Here is a 13,678-nt window from a genome sequence, read left to right as displayed (position 1 = left end):
CAGAAGTACTACGTTGTACCCATGACGGCAAGATTTTAATTTATTCGTTAATGATAGACGTCCCTTGATTGGTTTTAATGGACGGAAACCATTATTTTTAGAATCAGTATATTTTTTGACACAAAATATCAAATTTAGGAAACAAACAGATAAATATTTTTGAAGTTATTAAGTTTTTGACCATTTAAATGTTGACATTTGAAGAGCCATTGTGTTTGTGCACAGACACAAAACGTGCAATACATGACGTCATGGTGACGTCGTCCGGATTTTAAGGCCATGGAATAGTTATACAGTACCCCAAAAGTACAAAATTGAAAACAAAATTGCGATCGGACGTATAGTTTGTGAGATATGGCAGTCTAAAGATTGGCTAATTAAATATTCATGTCGTTATAACTTAGTTAATTAATTATTTAATTTATGCAAATTACATTTAACTGAAACTTCAAGACCTAAGCTTTAATATGATATAGGGTCTGACTCTTTTATACTAAGCCAAGTATGATTTTTGGCTTTAACAAAATGCCCTGGTTAAACCTATGGGCTTTTGACGGAAACAAATAATAATAATAATAACAAATAAAAATCTTGACGATTTCAATAGCTGTTCCGACTAAAGTTCGGAACAGCTAATAACTAGAGATTGTGAACAATCACAAAGCTGTTCCAGAATTTTTTGTTAATAAAAGTATTCTATGCTTTAACAAAACCCATACATAATGCTTTATGAAATGTGATTACCTTGTCTTTTATCTCATACTGAATCGAAATGAGCTTTAAAATTAGAATTTAAGGTCAACATGGCATCGTGGTCATTATTTGAAATAAATTTAATTAATGTTAAAAAATCGGTTGCGTAGTTCTTGAGATATGATCCAACTTCCGGGAAGTAAAGGTCAATACACCTGTACTGGGTCACGGTAAATCAAGCTCGATTTTGAATGCCTAAAGAGTTTAAAACTGAAAAAGATTGAAAATCGGATGTGTAGTTCTTAAGATATGGTCCCACTTCCGGTTGACCCGGAAGAAAAGGTCAACATGGGGGTCATGGTTTTCAAAGTTAATGTTTAATGCCTAAGGAGTCTATAACTGAAAAGTTTGAAAATCGGTTGTATAGTTCTTGAGAAATGATCCCACTTCCGGTTGACCCGGGAATAAAGGTCAACACAAGGTCACAGTTTTCAAAGTTAATATTTAATGTCTTAGTAGTCTACAACTGAAAAAAAGTTTGAAAATAGGTTGTGTAGTTCTTGAGATATGGTCCCACTTCCGGTTGACCCGGAAGAAGAGGTCAAAATGGGGTCACGAATTTTCCTCAACAAAATTTAATGCCTAAGCAGTCTTTAACTGAAGAAAAAAAGTAAATCGGTTGTGTAACTCTTGAGATATGGTCCCACTTCCGGTTGACCCGGAAGTAGAGGTCAAATCGGGGTCACGGTTACCCAATGCAAATCTATCATGCCTAAGGAGTATATTACTGAAAAAAACTTTGAATTCGGCCGTTCACTTCTTGAGATATAGTGCTGCAAAGAAAAACTCATTAAAGCTTCTAATTATCATAAATTATCACGTGATGACGTCACAGTTTTAAAATTGTGTTTTTCGTACTAACAAATTTCATAAGGTACACGATGGTGTGTAACTTACCCCAATCCAATGCCTTTTACAAAAAAAATATTAGAACGTACATTCGTTTTAACGAATACCCTAAACCATCGTAGGATTCCAATGTATGCCTATTGGTTGTGTACAAATCCAATGGAGTATGTCCAGAACACGGTTAGAAAAAAAAAGAATACAATGGTCTAACATCAGGACAGCGTCGTAGACTCCCCTCAAGTAAGTCCTCAATGCAAACAGGTCCACACTGTATTGCACCCACCCATAGAGAAAGTGTACAGCCACATGAAAGCGACCACCCAGTTTAGTGACTACATCCAGCAGTACTACGTTGTACCCATGACGGCAAGATTTTAATTTATTCGTTAATGATAGACGTCCCTTGATTGGTTTTAATGGACGGAAACCATTATTTTTAGAATCAGTATATTTTTTGACACAAAATATCAAATTTAGAACACAAACAGATAAATGTTTCTGAAGTTATTTAGTTTTTGACCATTTAAATGTTGACATTTGAAGAGCCATTGTGTTTGTGCACAGACACAAAACGTGCAATACATGACGTCATGGTGACGTCGTCCGGATTCTAAGGCCATAGAATAGTTATACAGTACCCAAAAAGTACAAAATTGAAAAAAAAATTGCGATCGGACGAATAGTTTGTGAGATATGGCAGTCTAAAGATTGGCTAATTAAATATTCATGTCGTTATAACTTAGTTAATTAATTGCTTAATTTATGCAAATTACATTTAACTGAAACTTCATGACCTAAGCTTTAATATGATATAGGGTCTGACTCTTTTATACTAAGCCAAGTATGATTTTTGGCTATAACAAAATGCCCTGGTTAAACCTATGGGCTTTTGACGGAAACAAATAATAATAATAACTAGAGATTGTGAACAATCACAAATCTGTTCCAGAATGTTTTGTTAAGAAAAGTATTCTATGCTTTAACAAAACCCATACATAACAGCTTTATGAAATGTGATTACCTTGTCTTTTATCTCATACTAAATCGAAATCAGCTTTAAAATTAGAATTTAAGGTCAACATGGCATCGTGGTCATTATTTGAAATAAATTTAAATAATGTTAAAAAATCGGTTGTGTAGTTCTTGAGATATGATCCAACTTCCGGGAAGTAAAGGTCAATACACCTGTACTGGGTCACGGTAAATCAAGTTCGATTTTGAATGCCTAAAGAGTCTAAAACTGAAAAAGATTGAAAATCGGTTGTGTAGTTCTTAAGATATGGTCCCACTTCCGGTTGACCCGGAAGAAAAGGTCAACATGGGGGTCATGGTTTTCAAAGTTAATATTTAATGCCTAATGAATCTATAACTGAAAAAGTTTGAAAATCGGTTGTTTAGTTCTTGAGAAATGATCCCACTTCCGGTTGACCCGGAAGTAAAGGTCAACACAAGGTCACAGTTTTCAAAGTTAATATTTAATATCTAAGTAGTCTACAACTGAAAAAAAGTTTGAAAATAGGTTGTGTAGTTCTTGAGATATGGTCCCACTTCCGGTTGACCCGGAAGAAGAGGTCAAAATGGGGTCACGAATTTTCCTCAACAAAATTTAATGCCTAAGCAGTCTTTAACTGAAGAAAAAAAATAAATCGGTTGTGTAACTCTTGAGATATGGTCCCACTTCCGGTTGACCCGGAAGTAGAGGTCAAATCGGGGTCACGGTTACCCAATGCAAATCTATCATGCCTAAGGAGTATATTACTGAAAAAAACTTTGAATTCGGCCGTTCACTTCTTGAGATATAGTGCTGCAAAGAAAAACTCCTTAAAGCTTCTTATTATCATAAATTATCACGTGATGACGTCACAGTTTTAAAACTGTGTTTTTCGTACTAACAAATTTCATAAGGTACACGATGGTGTGTAACTTACCCCAATCCAATGCCTTTTACAAAAAAAACTCTTAGAACGTACATTCGTTTTAACGAATACCCTGAACCATCGCAGGATTCCAATGTATGCCTATTGGTTGTGTACAAATCCAATGGAGTATGTCCAGAACACGGTTAGAAAAAAAAAGAATACAATGGTCTAACATCAGGACAGCGTCGTAGACTCCCCTCAAGTAAGTCCCTAATGCAAACAGGTCCACACTGTATTGCACCCACCCATAGAGAAAGTGTACAGCCACATGAAAGCGACTGCACCCAGTTTAGTGACTACATCCAGCAGTACTACGTTGTACCCATGACGGCAAGATTTTAATTTATTCGTTAATGATAGACGTCCCTTGATTGGTTTTAATGGACGGAAACCATTATTTTTAGAATCAGTATATATTTTGACACAAAATATCAAATTTAGAACACAAACAGATAAATGTTTCTGAAGTTATTTAGTTTTTGACCATTTAAATGTTGACATTTGAAGAGCCATTGTGTTTGTGCACAGACACAAAACGTGCAATACATGACGTCATGGTGACGTCGTCCGGATTCTAAGGCCATGGAATAGTTATACAGTACCCAAAAAGTACAAAATTGAAAAAAAAATTGCGATCGGACGAATAGTTTGTGAGATATGGCAGTCTAAAGATTGGCTAATTAAATATATTTATGTCGTTATAACTTAGTTAATTAATTGCTTAATTTATGCAAATTACATTTAATTGAAACTTCATGACCTAAGCTTTAATATGATATAGGGTCTGACTCTTTTATACTAAGCCAAGTATGATTTTTGGCTATAACAAAATGCCCTGGTTAAACCTATGGGCTTTTGACGGAAACAAATAATAATAATAACTAGAGATTGTGAACAATCACAAATCTGTTCCAGAATGTTTTGTTAAGAAAAGTATTCTATGCTTTAACAAAACCCATACATAACAGCTTTATGAAATGTGATTACCTTGTCTTTTATCTCATACTAAATCGAAATCAGCTTTAAAATTAGAATTTAAGGTCAACATGGCATCGTGGTCATTATTTGAAATAAATTTAATTAATGTTAAAAAATCGGTTGTGTAGTTCTTGAGATATGATCCAACTTCCGGGAAGTAAAGGTCAATACGCCTGTACTGGGTCACGGTAAATCAAGTTCGATTTTGAATGCCTAAAGAGTCTAAAACTGAAAAAGATTGAAAATCGGTTGTGTAGTTCTTAAGATATGGTCCCACTTCCGGTTGACCCGGAAGAAAAGGTCAACATGGGGGTCATGGTTTTCAAAGTTAATATTTAATGCCTAAGGAATCTATAACTGAAAAAGTTTGAAAATCGGTTGTTTAGTTCTTGAGAAATGATCCCACTTCCGGTTGACCCGGAAGTAAAGGTCAACACAAGGTCACAGTTTTCAAAGTTAATATTTAATATCTAAGTAGTCTACAACTGAAAAAAAGTTTGAAAATAGGTTGTGTAGTTCTTGAGATATGGTCCCACTTCCGGTTGACCCGGAAGAAGAGGTCAAAATGGGGTCACGAATTTTCCTCAACAAAATTTAATGCCTAAGCAGTCTTTAACTGAAGAAAAAAAATAAATCGGTTGTGTAACTCTTGAGATATGGTCCCACTTCCGGTTGACCCAGAAGTAGAGGTCAAATCGGGGTCACGGTTACCCAATGCAAATCTATCATGCCTAAGGAGTATATTACTGAAAAAAACTTTGAATTCGGCCGTTCACTTCTTGAGATATAGTGCTGCAAAGAAAAACTCCTTAAAGCTTCTTATTATCATAAATTATCACGTGATGACGTCACAGTTTTAAAACTGTGTTTTTCGTACTAACAAATTTCATAAGGTACACGATGGTGTGTAACTTACCCCAATCCAATGCCTTTTACAAAAAAACTCTTAGAACGTACATTCGTTTTAACGAATACCCTGAACCATCGTAGGATTCCAATGTATGCCTATTGGTTGCGTACAAATCCAATGGAGTATGTCCAGAACACGGTTAGGAAAAAAAGAATACAATGGGCTAACATCAGGACAGCGTCGTAGACTCCCCTCAAGTAAGTCCTCAATGCAAACAGGTCCACACTGTATTGCAGTTTTTAAAATGGTTTATTTTTGCAAATAAGCCATTCGGGCTTTTACCATACATTCATTGCAGTATTTACATAATTCTATTTACAAATAAGAAAACAAAAAACAAAACTGAGGAAAATGCAAAACGTTGATGCTGACACTCCAAAAGGTGGGCCTTTTTAGAGACGCCTTTGGTCGGTTTTGACACGTGTTACCTCACTCTATGCTTAGAGAAAACCTAAGGGAGAAAACAAAGCAAGGAAACGTATTTTGCTCTATAGGTTATGCAATGTGACTTTAACAAGAGAAATCTGAGAAACTCGGGCCAGTCTCGGACACTATACCAGATTTTGGATTGTTTTGATCAATGCGGTGGCTCGGGTGTGTTTGTTTTCAAATTTAGCTCTATTCCTGGCCAACCACACTGCCATTCGGTAGATTGACAGGATTCTGTTAAGTTGCTGCACTGTCATTTTGGGTTTATTGGTTTCGTACAATGAGAAGAATATAGTGTCCGCGTCTGGGCTCACGTGCCCATTGTTGAGCCTACTCATGTGGTCAGCGAGCCACGCGCCTGCCGGCTTAACCACGCTGCATTCAATGAAAGCGTGCTCTAGTGTTTCGAGCCGACCGCAATGCGGGCAACTCCCAGTTACCCCTGGGTTTTTGCGCATTCTGTAGCCGATAGGTAAGACATTATGTGCTATTTTGAAATTCAAGCTAGTTTGGCTGTTGAGGAGATTGGCGCACAATGTTCTTTTCCACGCGACTTGCCAATTTTTCCCTGGTAAGTCTCTTTGGATTTTAGGCTTGGTCGCTCGGGACTCTAGAATGGATGCAAGGTAAGTATTTTGTTTCAGCTTTGTCCAGTCCGTAACAAGTTGTTTGTTGTTCCGGAAGGTTTTAAGAACTGAAGTGTAAAAATCTGACTGGGTGTCGCAGTGAGGGGTGTTACTTCGAATTAACTCTGGTTTTATGTCCCTAAGGGAAAGGGCGCACCAGTACCTCGCCAGAGATTTCCACTTCGCTGGTTTTTCACTGATAATTTGTTTTATATGCATCCCTTGCATAGTAGCCATTTTGTCTTCAATATTCACTACCCCAAGGCCACCTCGGGAAGTGGGGAGAAACATGGTGTTCCGGTTGACAAATTCGCCTTTGTGGCCCCAGATGAATCGAAATATGAGTTGGTTTATTTTCGTTATTTCTCTCATCGTGGGCGGGGTAACTTCAGCCAAGTACCATATTTTGGGCAAAATGTGTGTGTTAGTGGTTAGATCCCGGCCACTCCAATCGTTGATTGATTGTTCGATTTTGGAAATTTTTCGGTCCCACATTTCTTTTCGGGATTCTTTGTTTCCGAAATTAACCCCGATAATTTTGGCTGAGTTACCCCAGGCTATGTCAACCGGTCCATCCAACCTTCCACTCCACCTCCCAAGATAAAATCCTTGGGACTTTTGCTGGTTGAGCTTGGAGCCGGACGCTTTCTCATATCTCTCGATCAGTCTAAAGCTGTGGACAACGGAACGGTCGTTTGACAGGATAAGGGTAGTATCATCGGCATACATGGAAACTCTAGCTTCGGTCCCACCGGGTAATTTGATCCCCACGATAGATGGATCACCTCTCAGCGCGCAGCCTAGAGGTTCCAAGGCCAAAATGTACAGTAGGGGGGATAGGGGGCAACCCTGTCTGACCCCGCGTGACAGTGAAAAGGGTTCCGAAATGTGACCATTGCAAATAACTGCACTGTCTATGTCTGTGTACAGGATTTCGACCCACTTTTGGAAATTTGGACCGAAGCCAAATTTTCCTAGTACTTGCCTGAGATACCCCCAGTTTACCCTGTCAAAAGCTTTTTCTTGATCGAGAGACACAAAGACCGCGCCCATATTCTTTTGCTCAACGTAATCTTGAACGTTTCGGAGCAAGTGTGCATTGTCTAGTATTGATCTACCCTCCACCGAACAGGTTTGATCCAAATGGATAACACTGTTCAGGACTGTGCGTAGTCTGGTGGCGAGGATCTTGGAGATGATTTTGTAGTCAACGTTTAACAACGAGATCGGACGCCAGTTTTTTAGGTCGTCACGGCTGCCCTTTTCTTTAAAAATCAGGGTGATTAACCCGTTCTTTTGAGTTTGGCTTAAATTACCATTTTCAAAGACCGTGTTGATTACGTCGCAAATATCTTGTCCCATCTCGTTGAAAAACGTTTTGTAAAAATCTGCGGGCAAACCATCTTGACCTGGGGATTTGCCCGCCTCCATACTAAACAATGCAGCCTGCACCTCAGGCAGTGTCACCGGCTCTTCAAGTGAATTTTGTTCCTCTGAGCTCAGTGACCTGTCAATTGACTCAAGAAAGAAATCGATTTCTTTTTGTTCGACCGGGGCGGTCGTGTAAAGCGCCTCATAGTATTGACGGCATGTTTCAGTCATTACTACTGGGTCTTCTGTTACACTCCCGTCACGGCCATTGAGACTCTGCATGCGCTTGGAGTCGGGGTCTTTTGTGTTTGGGCACTGAATGTTTACTTCGCCTTTGATTTTGGTTGAAGGGCGGTAGCTTTGGAATTTGCTACCGTCTTGTTTTTGGGTGTTTTTCAAAAATTCTAGTCTCGCTGCTTTGAGTCTAGGGGCGCATGAAGAGTCACCATTATCTATTTTACTCTGTAATTGATCAATTTCTTTCAAGAGACACTTCCGTTCAAGATTACGCCTCCGGGAGGCGTTTACAGAAAACGAAATAACCGCTCTTTTGAGGTTAGCTTTTCCCTTGTCCCACCACTCCGTAATTTGATCAAAATTCCGCTTTTGTTTTTTCCAAACAGCCCAAGTAGATTTAACCATATGTTGGAATTCTGCTTGGGGCAAGTAAGATGTATTGCATTTCCAATATCCTCTTCCGGTTTTTTGAATCAGATCGGATATCTTGGTGGTTACCAAATCATGATCAGACAAAGGAAAAGCAGTTATTTCACTTTCTGAACCGATGGACAATTCACGGGACAAGAATATTTTGTCAATACGAGTGGCTTTTGAATTATCCGCACTGTGAAAGGTAAATCTTTTAACGCTGGGGTGTTTCGTCCTCCAGGTATCTACCAAATCATGACACTTTACAGTACGGAATAATTCTCTAGTTCCTCGTAAACCTTGGTGATTAGGAAATTGGTTTTTTGAATCAAGGCTCTGGTCAGAAATGCAATTGAAATCCCCCCCTAGGATGATATGCCTCATGCCCCGGGTGTGAAGTGGCAATTGTTCTTTGAAAAAGCGCCGTCTTTCTGCGGGGTGGTTTGGTGCGTAACAATTGATTATTCTGACCCGAGCCTTAGAACCAGGCAAAGTTGTTGTGATGGAAACTAATCTACCGTCATTGTCCCGTAACTGGTCCATCGGTTTCCAGGAGTACCGGTTTGAAAACAAAATGGCTACGCCACAACTCGAACTAGTCCCGAAAGACCAAAAACCTTTAGAGTTAAATTCTTTGGCCCAGCCTCTAGCTTCATAGAAGCCCGAGGCGTGGGTCTCCTGCAGCAGTAGAATGTCGGGTTTTCTACTGCCGCAGGAGGTGGAAATTTGAGCACGCTTAACCGGGTTTCTCAGCCCGTTTACATTTAAAGTACATATGTTTAAGCTACACATAATAAATATAACAAAAATGCCAAAGTTGTGTGTGCCTGTGAATGAGTAAAGAAACCAGTTCATTATTCAATGTTCAATGTTCATAGGGTTTCCTTCTCCTTGATTTCTTTCGTCGTTGGCTTCTGAACTCCAGTTCCGGCGAAGGCTCTGGTTCTGGTGTCTGGGGTATTTGTGCGTCGTGGAATGACGACTCCGACTCGTCCGTGGTGAGGTGGCGTTTTGTTGATGTACTTACCACGGACATTTGTGATCCGTCGGAGTCGTCGCCGTCGTCGCCGTCGTCTGAAGGGTGGTCTGTTGATGTAGGCAGGCTTGAGTCACTTAGGTTGGGTTCTTGGTTGGGTGTAGTGTTTTCTAGTTTCGGTGAGGGTTTAGGTTTTGGCTGTAGTGTAGGTTTCGGTGGGAGTGAAGGTTTCTTTTGTTGTTCCTTTGATTTTGGCGTCAGTTTTTGTCCAGGGACGGTCGAGGGTCGTTGTCCGGGGGTTGCTGTGGATGGTGGTGCTGCGGTGGGTGGTGCTGCTGCGGTGGGTGGTGGTGCTCGCACCCCCGGTACCTCCGGCTGGTTGTTTGGTGGTTCTTCGGGGTTATCTGTCTTGCTGGGGCGTCCTTCGGGGGGAGGTGGAAAATCCATAGTAGCTCGTCTGTATGTTGTGGTCCGGTACCCGACCGGGCAATCCCGGGCGAGGTGTCCTATTTGGGTGCAAGTGTGGCATTTCCTCGGTACCCGACACTTGGCGCTCCCGTGGCCGTGCTGCTTGCAGTTAGTGCAGAATTCATTGGGACATTGAGCCCCCATATGTCCTTGTTCATTACAAATACGGCAGGTCGGTGTTTGCCCGTTGTATGTGATTCTGATCGTCGTCTGTCCAATTTTCAAGAAACTCGGTATTGATTTGGTCAGAATCATTGCATAATGTCTAATACCGTTCAGCCAGGTCTCGTGGGTTTTCCAGTGTCCCCGGCGGTGTGAGACTATCTTGCCAAAGCCGGAAAGTATGGTCGACACCGGAGCATCCCCCATCTCCGTCGGGGCGTTGAACACATTTATGTACGTCGTTCGTTCTTGCGTTCTGCTAATCTGGGCAGGTTTGTCATCAACGGTTAGTGGGTGGCTCTGTAGTCTGTTTGCTGCGTCGGCTGATTTGAGGGTGATGCACCACTTCTTATCGTGTAGGTGTTGCAGGCAGGAAACCTCGTCTTCATTAACTATTCTATCCAGTTCTCGAAACAGTGAGTCGGGTGTAGTTTTCTGGTACAGGCATATGTCGAGGCTCAAGGGCCTATCCAGCGTCCGTGACGCTGCCATCTCTCCGAACTCCAGAAGATAGCTTCAAGTTGCAGAAAGATCGATGTTAAAGGTAGTATTTCGAGCTTGAGAGTTAGAATTGTGTCCACAGTGTATTGTTATAACAATTCAATGACTTTTCAATGACACCCATAGAGAAAGTGTACAGCCACATGAATGCGACTGCACCCAGTTTAGTGACTACATCCATAAGTACTACGTTGTATCCATGACGGCAAGATTTTAATTTATTCGTTAATGATAGACGTCCCTTGATTGGTTTTAATGGACGGAAACCATTATTTTTAGAATCAGTATATTTTTTGACACAAAATATCAAATTTAGAACACAAACAGATAAATGTTTCTGAAGTTATTTAGTTTTTGACCATTTAAATGTTGACATTTGAAGAGCCATTGTGTTTGTGCACAGACACAAAACGTGCAATACATGACGTCATGGAGACGTCGTCCGGATTCTAAGGCCATGGAATAGTTATACAGTACCCAAAAAGTACAAAATTGAAAAAAAAATTGCGATCGGACGTATAGTTTGTGAGATTTGGCAGTCTAAAGATTGGCTAATTAAACATTCATGTCGTTATAACTTAGTTAATTAATTATTTAATTTATGCAAATTACATTTAACTGAAACTTCAAGACCTAAGCTTTAATATGATATAGGGTCTGACTCTTTTATACTAATAACAAATAAAAATCTTGACGATTTCAATAGCTGTTCCGACTAAAGTTCGGAACAGCTAATAATAATAACAAATAAAAATCTTGAAGATTTCAACAGCTGTTCCGACTAAAGTTCGGAACAGCTAATAATAACAAATAAAAATCTTGACGATCTCAATAGCTGTTCCGACTAAAGTTCGGAACAGCTAATAACAAATAAAAATCTTGACGATTTCAATAGCTGTTCCGACTAAAGTTCGGAACAGCTAATAATAATAACAAATAAAAATCTTGAAGATTTCAATAGCTGTTCCGACTAAAGTTCGGAACAGCTAATAATAACAAATAAAAATCTTGACGATTTCAATAGCTGTTCCGACTAAAGTTCGGAACAGCTAATAACAAATAAAAATCTTGACGATTTCAATAGCTGTTCCGACTAAAGTTCGGAACAGCTAATAATAATAATAACAAATAAAAATCTTGACGATTTCAATAGCTGTTCCGACCACTACGTCGGAACAGCTAATAAAAATAATAAAAATCTCGACGAAAACAATAGCTGTTCCGACTGGATCGGAACAGCTTACAAGTGCTTACTCAAATAATCTTGTTTTAGGCCTTTGAGTTAAACTGTTTTATGTGTAAAACTTGTTTTTTTCATTTTGATTCTGGTATTGCAAACATAGCTTTCGGTCTAGTAAAAGTTTGAGCTACAAGCCCTAAGGTCTTATGGTATTTCCACCAACATGTAACATGTATAGGTGCCAACTTAATTGATACCAAAGATTACAGCGTGCCAAAGTGCACAAGATGGGAAGCTTTAGTTATTATTGGAAAGAGAAACACACATCGGCGCCATTTCAACAAGCATACTTCTTGTTATATAACGGTCATTGTCTGGGCCCAATTTCATGGCTCTGCTTACCGTCGAATTCTGCGCTTACGATCGCGATTACCCGCTTACGTGCAAGCGCCGAATTTCTGCGCTAGCCTTGTAAGCGTAGAATGCCTAGTAAAGTGGAGTACGCACGCGCAGAAGCCAAAGTTCACCGCACTGATCTATAATTGTTGCATCAAAAGAGATGCTTGCTGAAATGGTGTCCAGTGCACAGTTTAGATTTCCAAGGGCCCAATTTCATGGCTCTGCTAACCGTAAGCACAGAATCGGCGCTTACGGAAGCAGGGAATTCTGTGCTTACGGCAAGCGTATTTCACGGGTTAGCGGCGAATTTGTACTTCTGCGCGTGCGTACTTCACGTTACTAGGCATTCTACGCTTACAAGGCTAGCGCAGAAATTCGGCGCTTGCACGTAAGCGGGGAGTCGCGATCGTAAGCGCAGAATTCGGCGGTAAGCAGATCGCCATGAAATTGGGCTTAGGTCGTGCCTTTGGTGCTCTACAATATTTGACTGAAACTTTCATGTGAGTTTTATGGGTTTGAAAACTGGCAAATTGGTCATGTAGAAATACAAAAATACCTTCGTTTCAATACAATTCAATTCAATTCAAAAAAAGGTTTATTGAAACAGGTCTCGCAGTTAAAAACTGAATTGCACATGTCAACGTCATCTTAAAAAATTACATCAAATAGAAATTATCAATGAAAAGGATATTTAAAATTTATATTACTTTCTGGTAATGCAATGCTTTATGTTGTTTATGTCATTAGCAACAACATGTTCATCCCGTTCTCACTGGGTCCAAGGAAGTGTATCGGGAGTCAGTTTGCTATGGTGAGTAAAGGCCAAATCACATTGCAGCGATAACGAAAATGATAACGATCACGACGCAAAGGGAACGCATTCTATTGGTTGAAACGCTCTTCGCAGAACTCAACCAATCGAGGGAATGCATTGGTTACATTTTCGTTGTCGTTCTCGTTATCGAGGCCTGTGTGACCGAGCCTTAGTCCTTACAAGAAACCAGTTAATTCTGCACGTCAGTATCGTGTGTCAGTATCGAAATAGACTATAGACTATTGTTATAGTCTATTTGTACATAGCTATATGGACCTATAACTGTGAGAAATTGTCCCAAACTTGCTCAAACTCAGACCATTTAGATCGACTTTCCTTGATTAGAGCTCCCCCTCTCCACCCGCTTTCATTGGGTCGCTCTCTCCGTCTATCTACCATCTTCGATCTTTTCTTCGTCTCATCACACTCGGTTTCTCTAGAATTATTGATCAGCAAATTCTCTTGAACAAGTATAAAACAAACTCGACTACACCCGGATTGGAGAATGACGCATGTGCGGCACCATAATGTAGCCCGAGCCCTAAATGTAGCCCGGACCTAAACGTAGCCCCAAACATGTCCGGGCTACATTAAGGGCTCGGGCTACATTATGGTGCCGCACAGAAGCCCGTCACTTGTTGAATGTTTAACATAACTTAGCCCACTCCTACTATACACATTCACTTTAGGAAGTG

At 40.0% G+C, this 13,678-nt stretch overlaps 1 protein-coding gene across 1 annotated transcript in view; it reads left to right on the top strand.

The window, feature by feature from the left end:
* The window catches only part of LOC139938110 (cholesterol 24-hydroxylase-like), a 63,102-nt gene that overhangs the window by 48,858 nt on the left and 566 nt on the right, over positions 1 to 13,678 (top strand). The window contains exon 12 of the mRNA XM_071933490.1: positions 12,917 to 12,980. Coding sequence (XP_071789591.1) covers positions 12,917 to 12,980 — 64 coding nt within the window. The remainder of the gene's footprint in view (positions 1 to 12,916; positions 12,981 to 13,678) is intronic.

This window comes from Asterias amurensis, chromosome 1 (assembly GCF_032118995.1).
Source record: "Asterias amurensis chromosome 1, ASM3211899v1".
Lineage (NCBI taxonomy): Eukaryota > Metazoa > Echinodermata > Asteroidea > Forcipulatida > Asteriidae > Asterias > Asterias amurensis.
The sequence above is the reverse complement of the archived record's forward strand: the minus strand, read 5'-3'. Positions and strand labels throughout refer to the sequence as shown.